Source organism: Engraulis encrasicolus, chromosome 20, assembly GCF_034702125.1.
Source record: "Engraulis encrasicolus isolate BLACKSEA-1 chromosome 20, IST_EnEncr_1.0, whole genome shotgun sequence".
Taxonomy (NCBI): domain Eukaryota; kingdom Metazoa; phylum Chordata; class Actinopteri; order Clupeiformes; family Engraulidae; genus Engraulis; species Engraulis encrasicolus.
The window spans coordinates 37036008-37050277 of NC_085876.1; the positions used below are offsets into that span (position 1 = coordinate 37036008).

At 44.3% G+C, this 14270-nt stretch overlaps 2 protein-coding genes across 4 annotated transcripts; one reads left to right on the forward strand and one right to left on the reverse strand.

The window, feature by feature from the left end:
- Window positions 1–616: 616 nt before the first annotated feature.
- ccdc106b (coiled-coil domain containing 106b) lies at window positions 617–9291 on the reverse strand. The gene is made up of 6 exons (XM_063185901.1): window positions 8615–9291; window positions 8376–8486; window positions 7687–7905; window positions 5992–6126; window positions 1680–1871; window positions 617–953 (listed from the first exon to the last, which is right to left on the reverse strand). Exons 1-6 carry the CDS (start codon window positions 8649–8651, stop codon window positions 634–636), a joined length of 1014 nt encoding a protein of 337 aa, XP_063041971.1. The 5' UTR covers window positions 8652–9291; the 3' UTR covers window positions 617–633.
- tmem238a (transmembrane protein 238a) lies at window positions 7821–13522 on the forward strand. Of its 3 annotated transcripts, none has more exons than XM_063185899.1 (3): window positions 7821–7840; window positions 11063–11448; window positions 13143–13522. In XM_063185899.1, exon 2 carries the CDS (start codon window positions 11081–11083, stop codon window positions 11405–11407), a length of 327 nt encoding a protein of 108 aa, XP_063041969.1. In that variant the 5' UTR covers window positions 7821–7840; window positions 11063–11080; the 3' UTR covers window positions 11408–11448; window positions 13143–13522. The 3 variants fall into 3 exon arrangements, with proteins under 3 accessions (XP_063041969.1, XP_063041968.1, XP_063041967.1); XM_063185898.1 differs by lacking the exon at window positions 7821–7840 and adding an exon at window positions 9828–9918; XM_063185897.1 differs by lacking the exon at window positions 7821–7840 and adding an exon at window positions 9840–9972.
- Window positions 13523–14270: the final 748 nt, after the last annotated feature.

Sequence of the window (14270 nt, forward strand, 5' to 3'; positions counted from 1 at the left end):
CTTTTTTTCTCATCCTCAAGGAGTCACTGCTAACAAAGTCGTTTTCTTTTTTTATTTCTTCTTTTTATTACACCTCCACTGTCTCCTTTTAGCTTCTGAAGCTACTATGAAAGGAACAGGATAAGGCATAGCGTAAAAATGGTTTTCCCTTCGTCACTTCTCCATTGGCACTCTTTTTTAGCGTCACATTTCAGCCACTTCCTCCTTTTAGTTTTGGAAGGGAGTCGCTTAGAAGTGTTTGTTAAGCTTTCTTAATAGTTTTTCCAAACATTGGTACACTGCGTTATCCAAAATCCTCGACTTGCGGCCATGTAGAGAAAACAATAGTTTTCCCGCTGCCAGCCAAGGCACAACAACTTTTGAGGGGACATTTCCCCTTCAAAATCCTGATTGCAAATGAGTAAATGACCTTTGAATTGCGCGTGTGCGAGATATTCAACTAATCTTGCGACGTCATCACAAGATAGAGGACGTGAGTTTGGATAATGGAATGCACCCCATCTCTTCCTTTTAGGTCCTGAAGCGGTAGGAGATGGGCAGCAGGGGCCTGAAGCGAATCGTCTACAAGTTTTTCAATCGATTCGGAGGGTTTTTTTACAAGATTTTGAGACGTTTTTCGTCCATCTCTTCCTTTTACACCGTCCTGAAGCGGTAGGAGATGGGCAGCAGGAGGTGGGTCTTCTTCAGGGCCTGCACCTTGAGCTGCGTCTCCTCGTCCAGCGCCTTGTAGCAGCGCCGCGCGTAGTCCAGGAGCTTCTCCTTGCCCGGGTCGAACTCGCCCACCTCGGGCACCTTCTCGGGCGCCACCAGCAGCAGCTCGGCGATGGGCGTGGTGGAGGCCACCGTGTTGCGGTCCACGCCGTGCATCTGGAAGGCCTTGGACATGCTCTTCAGCTTCTGGTAGGTCACCAGGATCTTCTTGTAGCGCAGCAGGACACCTGCGGGGTCTTTCACTGAAACAAGAGGAGAAGTCATTTGGTCATTTTCTAGGGTTGTTTATGGGCATAGGGAGTGTGGCGAAGGGGGGTAGAGTTGCCCAGACGGGACTCGGACCCGGACCTTCTGGGGTAGTAAACTGGGGCTCTGACCGCTACACCAAAGAGCCAGGCTCGTTGGCGCGACAGTCAGAACACAACCGCAACCCTAGTGATGCTCACTGCATCACAGGGAGCCTATTCATTTATGGGGACTGTAGGGATCAAGCACTGGTGGCAACTCATTATATTACATTGCATTTGGCAGACAGCTTTTTAACCAAAGCGACTTGCAATCGAGGACAATCCTATCCAACATCATTGGCAGATATAAAGGGCACAGGAAATACACAGAACAAGTGTAGATGCTAATGCTATTATCTTATAATACCAATTTAAAACGATCACGTGTATTGTCCACTCCAGTCTTTCTTCAGTCACTCTCTTAATCCACATACTTGAATGAATACAGATGAGCTCTATTTGTAGAATTAATGCAAAAATAACACTACATTGCCACTATGCTGACACTGAAGAAGAGAGATGCCCAAAACATCTGCTAGGCGATGAAGGTGAATTTGACCATGAGTACTTTCTTTTGAGTTGATCTCAAAGCCCAACATGTGCAAAACCCAACCCCTGGTTTAAAGAGAAACACCCCCCCATCCATTTCCTGGCTATGTATGTAACAACAAATGGTCTTACCTCTTTGTCTTTCCATACCCCGCTTAATACGGAACAGACGTGTCCGCTTCACACATCCTCCTCCGGAGCTGGTTTTGTCTCCAGCCTTCCCCCTCTTGGACTTCTTGCCTCCATCGTCCTCTGACACCATCTCCTCCTCCAGGTATCCGTCTTCCTCCAGGTACTCCTCCATCACGTCCTCATACTCTTCAGCTGGCAACACGTGCACATTGACATACATTATTTAACACGGGGCAGGGGTGGGGAACCTTTTTCATTCGAGGGGCCACTTCAAATTCATCCGAGGGCCGTCAAAGTCCTCAGAGGGCCGCACTATGAACACAAACCAGGATTTCCCCTTGCACTTTAGGCCTATATTGAAGGCAGCCACCTTTAACAGACCCTACCTTCTCTAGGTCCCCTGAATATAGCTTAATTGTATTGTAAACAAAATATGTCATATTTCATGTGAAGGTGAATAACATTAAAATTACATCGGGGGGCGGATAAAACGGCCTCAAGGGCCGCAAATGGCCCTCGAGACATAGGTTTCCCACCCCCAGGCCTGGACTGGGAGAACAAAATGACCCGGGCATTTTTGGCCCAGACCGGCCCCTCATAATCAGTGGAGCACATCCGACTACTTATTGACCAAGCGGCCTATGCGAAAAGGCGCAATATTCATGCATGAATCTCTCTTTCAGCTACCAGAAAACACCAGGAAATGTGCGCTGACTATATCAACTATTTATTTAAAAATGAATCTTAGTTTGGGCAGTGGTTTAGAAATGCAATAGATGACCACACTCACAGCAAAAGTAATCTAGGCCTACTCTACTGCTTTCTCTAACTCAACCTCATCCTGGCCTGGTTTGACTAGATGAGAAGAGGGAGATAGATTATTTATCACAATGTAGCCTATGCAGCACTTGCAAAATATTCAAATTAATATAGTATTCAGTGTATAGCCTACTCATAAATTGACCTAGATTAATGTTAAATTGAGGGTTTCTTCTAACAGGTGCATTAGAAGAGGGGTTAATTTCCTGTTATCAAAATGCATCTCTCATTGCATAAGGAAGCTACTTTAATAGCTTGAATGATGAAAGAAAATCATGAACTGTAGCCTATCACCACAATCATTTAGTGTGTCAAATATGTTAAGAAAGCATTAACATACTGAAGTTTCAAAATGAGCAGTGCTGAAAGTGGTAAAAATAATCTACAGATAAAACTGTGTCAAAAGCTTATTCAAAAGAAATTCTTCAATCATTTATCATTTCTAATTGTCCTGGATAAAATAACAGCTGAGAGAGAGAGAGAGAGAGATGCTAGGTCTTTACCTACAGAATATGGTTTGATTGTGTTCCAAGAGGAGTTACAATTAAAAAAAAAATCTGTTTGCCAAATCTTTTCCACACGCGAGACGCGACAACCGTTACACGACATAGCCTGGACATTTTCACTGCGTGGTAAATGTGATTACGCAAACGATCACTGAATATTTAGTGAGAGTAGGCACGAGTTTGACAGTCTTCGAAACGCATTTGGTACACGGAATGCTTTAGAACAACACCACTGGTGTTCCATTTAATGCTATACATTTGGCACACTACCGTGGCTACTATATTGTTAATATTATTAACGTCAGTGGTTTGGTGTATGGAATGTTTGTCTTCTCAATTGCCCATGTCCGTGAGTCGTGCGACTGGTTCAAAGCACTCAAGCACACTTATGGTGTGGTGGAAATGAATGGCCTATTTAAGATTAATGTTTAGGCCTAATGCTGAAGTGAGAGTTGGGGAGAGGCATCCTAAAGCTGATTTCTCCAGCGCCTTCAACACAATACAGCCACTACTGTTGAGAAACAAACTACTGCAGATGGGAGTGGAGACTGGGCTGGTGAACTGGATCACAGACTACCTCACAGGAAGGCCCCAGTTCGTCAGACTAGGTGACCTCACATCAGAGACTGTAGTTAGCAGCACTGGAGCTCCACAAGGAACGGTGCTTTCCCCCGTGCTGTTCACCCTGTACACCACTGACTTCAACTACAACACGAAGACCTGCCACATGCAAAAGTTCTCGGATGACACGGCCATTGTTGGATGCATCAAAGATGGGCAGGAGGGGGAGTACAGGGGACTGGTGGAGAACTTTGTCAAATGGTGCAGAACCAACCAGCTGCGGCTGAACACCACCAAAACCAAAGAAATGGTGATTGACTTCAGGCGAACCACCCCACCCCTGGTGCCTGTCTCTATCGAGGGGGAGACTGTGGAGACAGTCTCCACATACAAGTACCTGGGTGTTCACCTGGACTCTAAACTGGACTGGTCTGCCAACTCACATGCACTGTACAAGAAAGGCCAGAGCAGACTCTACTTTCTGAGAAAGCTGAGATCTTTCAATGTCTGCAACAGACTCCTGCAGATGTTCTACCAGTCTGCCATGGCCAGTGTGCTCTCCTATGCTGTGGCATGCTGGGGTGGCAGCATTAGGAAAAGAGATGCTGGACGGCTCGACAGGCTGGTGAGGAAAGCAGGGTCTGTTGTAGGCACAGAACTGGACGCCCTCACAACCACAGCCGACAAGAGGACAATTGGCAGATTGGACTCTATTTTGGACAACGACAAGCACCCACTGTACCCAGTCCTCAACAACCAGAGAAGCCTGTTCAGCTACAGACTGCGCGCCATCTCCTGCAAGACAGACAGGCTGCGGAAGTCCTTTGTACCCAGGGCCATTCAGCTTTTCAACATTGCACAGAAGGACACACAAAGAGAGATCATCATAGGGGACTGGACTGCATAAACAGATCCCACTCCTGCATACTCTTTTTACCTGGACTCTCTACCCTTCGACTCCTTTTCAGCGGAATGCACAGCTGAGTGTGTGTGTGTGTGTGTGTGTGTGTGTGTGTGTGTGTGTGTGTGTGTGTGTGTGTGTGTGTGTGTGTGTGTGTGTGTGTGTGTGTGTGTGTGTGTGTGTGTGTGTGTGTGTGTGTGTGTGTGTGTGTGTGTGTGTGTGTGTAGATACTCAGTTTGCGATGTGTGTAACCCCCCTGACTACTGATACTCCTGGACTATGTACACTTTATTTTTGGTGTGTGTGTGTGTGTGTGTGTGGGTGTGTGGGTGTGTGTGTGTGGAGTGACACAGGGGGTGACTTGTGTTTAACCCCCCATCTCTTTTTCTAAGGAATACAATGGACATTGTTCTAGGAAAGAGACTATGGACACTCCTGGACACTTTATGGCCACCTTGTCTTGGCTACTATGTGCCACTTAGCTAAGGCACATGTGAACACTGTGGACACTTTACACTTTATATTTTTGGTGTGTGTGTGTGTGTGTGTGTGTGTGTATGTGTGTGTGTGTGTGTGTGTGTGTGTGTGTGTGTGTGTGTGTGTGTGTGTGTGTGTGTGTGTGAGAGAGAGAGAGAGATGCCTTGGCAATAAGTATGCAACAGCGAGCTATATATGATTATTTTATTTTATGTGTAAATATGTGTGTTATGTCTTGTGGACAATGTCTTTATGTCTTTATTTATGTGTGTATGCTACTTGACACCTTAATTTCCCCCTGGGATCAATAAACGATACTCTACTCTACTCTCTACTCTAAAGTTTGAAAGAACAGATCTTGACTTGACTCATACCCGTCAGGGCTCGTAGAGGCTACTAGGTACTGCCGCTTTCACCTGCTGTCTCCTACCGTGCTCCTTCACTTCCAACATGCAGAAGTTGTTGTCCCTCTCCTGCTGCTACAACACTACATGCGTGAACACATTATCTTGCCTCTGCTGCAAGTTTTTTTTTTATCCCTTTTCCGCAAGCTTTTCCACACCACCTTTTAGTTTTCGTCTCCCCATCGCTTGTGTCTCAAATTTGCGCGCGTAATGCAGGGTAGGGGTGGGGCCGCAATGAATAGTTAAGTCCGACTCAGATGCACCAATGGGACACCCCCTCCCTCTACCCCCTTTATGTGTGGGCTGATGTCATTGGAGGAGGGCCGAGGGCCATCAGCACGAAATTGTGGGCCGCCGGTCACATTTTTTTTAAACATTAATAACAATTATTTTTAAAAACCGACATCACCGGCCCTCTAGGGGCGTCGGCCCACCGGGATTTTGCCCGGTTTGCCAGATTGCCAGTCCAGCCCTGCCCACCCCTGATTTAACGCATCAAAGGAGTAGAACTTGCACACCATTGTAGCTGCATTGTGGGCAGATTTTTTTTTTTTTTGCCTTTTAACTTGGAGTGGAATGTCAACAACATTCCGTAATAGCAGCAACCAGTAACAAACAAACAAGACGATTAAAAAAAAACCTACCCTGAATGCTGCCTTGCATTTTCAGCCTCGGCTGCTGGCGGGCAACAGCGGAGCGCAGGAGAGGAGCGGTCCTGACCGGGAAGGGACTGGCTGGAGGGTTCGGGATGAGGCCTTGTGGAGACTCGGTTTGCCTCTCTAAAGGACAGCAGTGTAGGAGAGTGAGTGAAAGAAAGAAAGAAAGAAAGAAAGAAAGAAAGAAAGAAAGAAAGAAAGAAAGAAAGAAAGAAAGAAAGAAAGAAAGATGTCAATTAAGTGCTATAGGCAGAGAGCAAATTTCAATTTGGGTAGCTGGCTCATCCTCCATCAGTAAGGTGTGTGTGTTTGTAATATAATTTCAACATAATAATAACAATACATTTTATTTAAAATCGCCCTTCAAAATACTCAAGGACACTGTACAGAGACAAGCAATAATACAAAAAAACAAGACAAATTAAAAGCTCATAGATTGTAAACACAAAATAGTTAAAAAGTCATAAAGAATAGGCTTACGGAAACAAATGTGTTTTGAGTCTGGATTTGAACAGGGGTGGAGAATGTGATTGGTTGTCGAACGTGTACCCATACACTCCTGGCTCTTGGTGAAGGTGATGAGTCGCCAGCCAACAACCTTTATCTAAGCAAGTTTCTTTGGGTAAAAGAAACTGCTTGTTTAATGTAATGAAATGTGTATGTGACAATATAATGTTACATGATACAAAAACTGGCCTGGTTAACACCAGCCCCTATCAAGTGAGATACGGTCTGGAGACCTACCTATCTCAGGCTAGTGCTTTGGGATGAGCATCCATGCCGTCTATCAGATCGAAACGATTGTGCAAAGCAGCATGGGATTTCCCAGGCTATACAAAAACAGGTGTATACCGTTGAACTCTTGGCTACTGGTGATTGTAAACTGCTTTGGATGAAAGTGCATGTAATGTAATGCAATGCAATGCACGAATACATAGGTGCGCACCACTGAAACCCTGGATCTTGGTGATGAGGTGATTAGGAAGGTGGTATTGCAATCAGAGGGTCATACATGTGATTTGTGTTTTTTCATCACTATCCAATTTGGCTAATAGTTAATCTTACTAGTCAAACACACTCACTACCAGCCAAAGTGGCCTGTAAGTTTTGTTTTTCTGCCAGCTAAACAGATTTTTCACCAGCAGTTGGCAAGTTCGCGCGTGTTACTTTCCAGCCCTGGATATAATGTACAGTAATAACAGGGGGCAGCCGTCGCTGAGTGGTTAAGGAGATGGGCTTTAGATCAGAGGGCTGCAGGTTTGAATCCCACCCTTCCACTTCCTACCGCACTCTACCGCTTGAGCAAGACAGCTAACCCCACACTGCTCCAGGGACTAATGTAATGTAATGTAATGTAATGTAATGTGGGCTTCAAATTAACACCAGCCAACCCGCCAAATGCTGGTGAAATTTCAGTTTGGCTGGTAGAAAAGACTGACTAACTAGCCACTTTGACCCATGAGTGAGTGTTTGTTTGGCTAGTGAGATGTAGTAAGTGAAGAATTCTTGCACACCTCCTAGCTCAGGTGTGTAGGAGCAAGATTAGAGGCTAGTGAGATTAACATCTACTGCTAGCAGAGGCAATCGAGGTCAACATCTACTGCCCATTATGGCTGGTGATGAAAAAAATTAATTTAGAGTCCTGAATGTAATGTAATGTAGTGTAATGTAATAGTTGTGTACCAATGAACTCCTGGTTCTTGGTGATGTTGATGAGCCGGTCGAGCTGGCAGCGTAGGAAGTCTCTCTCCTCCTCCAGGTCCTCGATGCGCTTCTGCTGCCAGGAGTTCTTCTCCAGGGAGATCTGCAGGTGCATGCGCAGGTTGGCGATCAACAGGTACGAGTCGCACGGCGCCTGTTGTCCTACACTTAGGTGACCTGTGGAAACGTTGATAGATGAGACTAGAGAAGAAGAGGGAGCAGAGGAAGAGAAGCTGGATTGTGAGCGGTCATGTCAAGTGCTGACAGTTGCAGCCACTGTGTTCAATCGGTTCATTGTCAGCACACAGTAGACTTTATGACTAAGCTATGCAACTGGAGAGTCTCAATACTAAAAGAGAGGGGGAACAAAACAGAAAAAGTAACATGAATATTAAAGTCATATTGAGTTAAACTCCCCCTTGTCATTACCAGGGGAAGAGAAGCTGGATTGAGGCCTAATGCCATGTTCCTTCTGTCTGTGATTGCTACACAGGTGCTTCACTATTTCACTGATCAGGTGGTTCAACGAATGGGCTGGAACAAGCACATGGCAAAACTTCCCTGAACCCTGGAATTAGGCCTCTAGTTATTACACAGTTTGTAGAGGGAAATGTGAGAAAGAGGGCGAAAATAAAAAAAATAAGCAAACTACACCACGCCTAGTAATCTACCTTCAAATGGTGGCTCGTTTGGATTCGAACCGTTTGTTGCTGGATCACCGGAGTTGTTGCTTGTGCCATTCTCGAAGGGAATGGATATTTCAAAGCCCCCTTTCCTCTTGTCTGAAAGAATAATCATGTGTTAAACATAAAGTAAAAGGTTAACAGGCCATATAACCCCAAACATCTACCAACAGACGTGCAGGGTACGTTTCATGCTTCATGCCCCCCAATAAATAAACGTACAATACCTGGTGTGGTCCCCGTACTGGAGTGGGCATCAGCCATGATGTGCGTCGCACTCTCCGACGTTCTAAAATGTATCCGTGTGGCAGACAACAATCTAGGACACAAACAGAAACAAATGTATCGAAGTGTGGAACCCAATGATATAATTAGTAGCACAGGTGGCGTATGTAGTAACTAGTCAGGCTGAAGAATGTTTCAACCAGTGTGGCGACAATTTGTTAAAAATGTGCACAGGTTTCAGTGAGGTTAGTCTACTTGCCAGCTCAGAATCAAATGCGTGTCTTGCACCAATCTAGGCAATGCTAAATTAAAATGTAGTGGCCGCACTGTCCATGCAGCATCCTAGTAATTACTATATAACCTGCAGCTTCCACACCGCTACCAATTGTTAACAGCCAATGGCATCATCCATGCTACAAACTGTTAGCTTTAAACTACCTAGCCGTGCAAACCAGCAAGCTGACCCCTTCCCATTTTTAATTTTATTTGACCGTCCACGAATCAACGCAAAGTGCCTTGTTTCGAATGTAATCCAACAATGTGGGGAACAGCAGGGGAAGTGTTATAGCCTATGTACCTCACACTACCAATAGGCTACACATTTCCAACTTGTTCCCAAAGCGTAAACTTTACAATAGCGCCATCAAAGCATGGCCAGCGAGTCCCCAACTTATTGCCAATACCGCTTTACTCTGAGTGTGTATCGTCACCTTTACGGTCGTCCAAAACAATCTTAGCATAACGTTCAACTTGTAATTCCCTTCTCCCAAGAATAATACAAGCGTGTGTGGATGCAAACTTAAAACCTCCTCCGCCTCAGTCAGCGCATCATTTCCGGCCACTCCACCAGTTGTTTATAAGAGGTGGTCTGCCAGTTTCGCAAGCTTTGCAGAAACGAAAAAATAAATCAAGGGACCGCTTAGAGTATGATTTAAATTGGGAAATAAATGAGTACATGTTTAACTACACCATGAACAGTTATTGTTATTATTAATTAGTAGCAGACTGGACACATGGAGTAGTGCGTAAACATGGTACAACGCGAAAAAATGCCTTTCACTTTAGTCAATGCTGGTAGGCTACAGAGGCTTGTATGGGCTTTTTAGATAATAACCTTCCACATGCCCAGATGAAAATATGCAATTGAATAGAAACAGCCTCCAACATAGTCTGCAATGATAGATTGCAAATAGTTAACGGTGTTAAAGATTGTGCATTGATTGAGGCTACCTGCCTCAGGTGAACATATGGGGAGGGGCGGATGCTCGTTGAATACGGAAGTAGGCTACAATAGCTTTTGTCGCAGGTAAAGAACACACAGAGATCAGAGCTGAAAATAACGAATTGGCATTTAAAGTTGGTATGTTTAACTATCTATTACTAAATTCGCAACCACGCAGCACATAGGCTATGACTTGTTTGTAGATGGCTCAAGGCCGAACAACGTTTGTGCCATGTAGAAACAGGGACTAAGGTGGCGTCCGCATAAAGGCCAGCCAGTTCTGTCATTGTTTTGTTTTCAGTGTAATTATACAGATATAAAGTAGAAAGACAATTCAATTTAAAAGGCGTTTAATACCTTTAGTGTCATCAATTGATTGCTGTTTTTTTTTTAACCTTTTTTATATATACATATGTCAAGGTGTTAAGTTTCCAGTGCTATCCATCCACAGGCAGTAATAATGGACAGTGTTATTCTGTTAAACATGGCTTACGTGTAGTTTGTTGAAGGGCTTATATTCATCATGCTGGCGAATGAAAGGTGTTGTCTGATGGTCAAAGAAACTCTTTGAATATTCCAGACTGAAGGAATAGGAGTTTGTTTCTGCTATATTTCACCTAGGCTATATAAAGAGGTTGTTTCCCCATATAGGCTAATATTGTGTTTTGTGGTACCCAACAAAACCAAATATGGAAAATAGTTTATATGTGTATTACTAACAAGAAAGTGGTAGAAATCTATTATCATTTAACCTGCACCGCCACCTTTAAGGATTAATTTATTTTGCCACTGTGCACAGTGTGGAATAGGCTATTGTTGTCAGAGGTCATATCTAAATTGAATGTGTCCATTTTTTTTTATTATTTTCCGGTAAGCAGAAGACATCCGTATGAACCCATTAGGCCTACCCCAGTACATTAACTGTTGTCTATTAAACTGTTATTTAGTCACCTACATCTTGATTAACGAGTCGATTTGGTATGGTATCCCAAACCAGTGCTAGTGTTAGTATCCCAAATTGGTGTTTTTCAGCTAAGTTAATGTTTGTTTGCAGTATGTTTGCAGAGTGTGCAATATGTTTGATCTGCTTAATGTCTGCAGATACAGTATGGTTCATTTGTCTTGCATTGTGTATATGTAGACTAGACTATGTGTATATAGAGGTTAATTTCCATCGGGATCATAAAGTAACTCTACTCTGATACTGTACTACTTTGCTCTGTTCCAGGTCCGCAACTAACCAACCATGGCCAGATGTGCCGGCCTGTCCCACTGCCAACTCGCCCTGGCCTTCGCCCTGATTATGGACTTGCTCGGTGTTGCCGCCCTGCTGACTGGGGTGTTCGCCACGCTGGAGATCAAGGGTCGGGATTTCGGCGACCTGTTGGTGTACACGGGAGCCCTCTTTGTGCTGATGTCGCTGGGCGGCTGGGTCATGTGGTACAGCGGGAATATCGACGGCCTGACGTCTCGCAAGGACTTGGGTCACATCAGCAGCGCAGTGGACAGACTGGCGAGGAACCTCAGCCGCAAGATCACCCGCGGGCACCACCGCACCCACAGAGGGCCTTGAGGTTGGGGATGATGCGGAGGGCATTCTGTGTGTGCTAGCAGGTGACTCATTGTGTCATTAATATTTGAGGACTCAACTGTTTTCTGCTCCTGGTTTGGAAATTGTTCACTAGGCCATCACATACACTGCAATACACAATCATGTCTTTACATTTCTTCAAATATATCAAATCAAATATCATGGTTTACATTCAGCGAAACAAAGCTTAAGTGTAACAAATTCAATGCACATCTTCAGAGGGTATGATTTGGTCTTTCACTATAGGATATTTATGCTCCTCTACCTATAGGGCAGTCATGGGTAAGTGGTTAGGGCATAAGACTTGTAGCCCAACGGTTGCCGGTTCGACTCCCGACCTGCAAGATTGGTGGGGGGAGTAATTAACCAGTCCTCTCCCCCATCCTCCTCCGTGTCTGAGGTACCCGCCGCACTGCTCCCTTGGGGGCTGCCCCCTTGCACGGGTGAGGCATAAATGCAATTTCGTTGTGTTCAGTTTGCACTTGTGTGCTGTGGAGTGCTGTGTCACAATGACAATGGGAGTTGGAGTTTCCCAGTTGGGCTTTCACTTAACTTCACTTTTCTATGGAATAACCGGCTTCCATTATGTGATGAAGAAAGAGAGACAGAGCAGTCATTAGTAGTCATATGTTTATGACAAGTCATATTATCATGTTATCAGACATAGGCTATAACATTTCCACAATTCTACTGTATATGTCCCTGGTTCTAAGATCAGACGTTTGTCTTGTATCAGAATCTTGGGTGAAAATATGTAACGGGGGACGCAGTGGTTCAATGAATGAGCTGAGCCACTGTACCATTACGGCGGCAACCCAGGTTGAATTCAGGCCCGAGGTCCTTTGCAGATCCTTCCCCTCTCTCTCTCTCTCTCTCTCCCGCTGGTTTCCTGTCACACTCACCCTGGTGCTCGCACAGGGCGCCATGGCAGCCATGACAGCTGTGACTGCCCCCGTTACTCTGGCTACCACACCCATTGCATGCCAGGGGGGCTTCAGCATGGCTGTTTATTAGCATTGCTAATCTGAAACCCTGTGGTTACACCTTATTAGGGTTATATGGAGGCCACATTTTTTTTTTAACTTAATTTTGTCAGATGTACATAAAACACACATGAAGTGGCAATTGCATGAATGAAAACAAATTATTTGATATAATAATTTGTTCATTTGCTGTTTAAGGGAACCCTTGGCCGAGGTAGGCCTACTGGTAATAGGCATAAACGGCCATCTGGGTACTTTGCTCGTAAATGTGCATTACGCCCCTTTATGGGTGAAAACAAACCGAATGTCTCATCAACTTGCATGCAACATCGGCTTGTCTAAATGAACACAGTCCATGCTTCAGCCACGGCTGTTTGGCTCTATTATTTGAACAACCAGCAACACAACACGTTTTCGGCATGTTGCGCGTGAACAACGCTAGTCTACAGGTCCGTATCTTTTGTTTATTAAACCCCAACATCACCAATTGACTTGCATGGGTTGTTTTCCCCGACAAATGGGTGTAACGCACATGGAAAACGTCACGCCGTTCATGAGTATAGCAGTATAGTATGGTTGTAGTAGGCGGTCTCACAGCAATGGAAACTGAATCCTCATTTCTCTTTCAAATACATTTCTTCAATAGTCATGAATATTATGGAAAAATCCTTGAATGGAAAGCCACTACATTTTAGATACTAATGCCTGTTTTGTCTGCCCTCTCTCCATTCCAGGTAAATGGAGAATGTACAAATTACATCCTGCAAACCAAAGGTCAAGTTTCAAGGTCAAATACCAAGGGCATGACTGAACCCATGGTAGGATTTCAACGTGTGTGGAATAACTCTCATCGCTCAGAGCCAGCATCATCCAACAATGTACACAACAATTTCCACTCACTAATTAGTAAGTGGACAGCCAAATAACAGGACTACATACGCTCCCATTCTAGTTCATTTAACAAGCATCAGTGTTGGCATTTTACCTACAGTAGTATTAATGGTCGAAATTGATGTTTTTAATGGTAAATGTTTTGTGAACTCGTATTCCTATGATCTGTTTTTATCTGTTACGAAGTTGTTGTATATTACAATAAATTCTTGTGAACATTTCACCTTGGCATTCGAGCTCTGAATGTATTTTCAAATGCACACGTTTAGTCAAACAGAGAGATTGAACTCCCACAACCTAGTCTGGCTATTGCCAGACTATAACACAAGCGAGATGTAGTCTAGGTAGATGGTTCCCAGACTAAATCTCACTCGTGTTATCGTTTCATTTTCTCCTAGGGAGGTCAATCTGAACCATTTAAAATGCTAAAGCTTGATTGAAAGCTCTTTTCCTAACTGCTATTGGATCTGTAAACAAACTACAAGCGTCTGTTTGTGTAATAATACATCTTGCCCTACCTCCCCATTTGGAGGGAGGGATCCCAAGCTCAGGCGAAGATTTCAGCCAGGGTTTCTAATAGAAAAAAAAAACAGATTGACCAGGACTTTGCCACGAGTAGTCTGGGAATTCCCATGATATCTGTTATGCTCAATCAAATGAAGCACGTTTCATATTGGAACTAGAAGCACTCAGAAACTGCAAAGTGCAAACCTCCCGCCAAGGCCATGGGGTCACTGACGCTAAACCATCTACACGCTGTGGAATCCTATGTCTATAATATAACTTACAATGATGTTTGCTCAGTAGTAAAAGCTACCTTAATTTGTCTCCTCATACTTTTTCTATATTCCCCTGTATTTTTCCACATTCTGGATCACCAGTTCCGGAATCCACATCCGATCATCACTTGCTGTCTTTCTGAGTTATAAACTGGAATATAAAAATTTGACATCACTTTTTGAGTTATCCTG

What these genes read in the sequence shown, in the direction of transcription:
- ccdc106b (XM_063185901.1), bottom strand. Translation starts at nt 8,651, where the DNA reads ATGGCTGATGCCCACTCCAGTACGGGGACCACACCAG. An exon ending in AATGCAAGGCAGCATTCAGG is followed by an intron (nt 1,872 to 5,991) that starts GTAGGTTTTTTT and finishes ACGTGTTGCCAG; the next exon opens with CTGAAGAGTATGAGGACGTG. An exon ending in GGGTATGGAAAGACAAAGAG is followed by an intron (nt 954 to 1,679) that starts GTAAGACCATTT and finishes CTCTTGTTTCAG; the next exon opens with TGAAAGACCCCGCAGGTGTC.
- tmem238a (XM_063185899.1), top strand. Translation starts at nt 11,081, where the DNA reads ATGGCCAGATGTGCCGGCCTGTCCCACTGCCAACTCGCCCTGGCCTTC.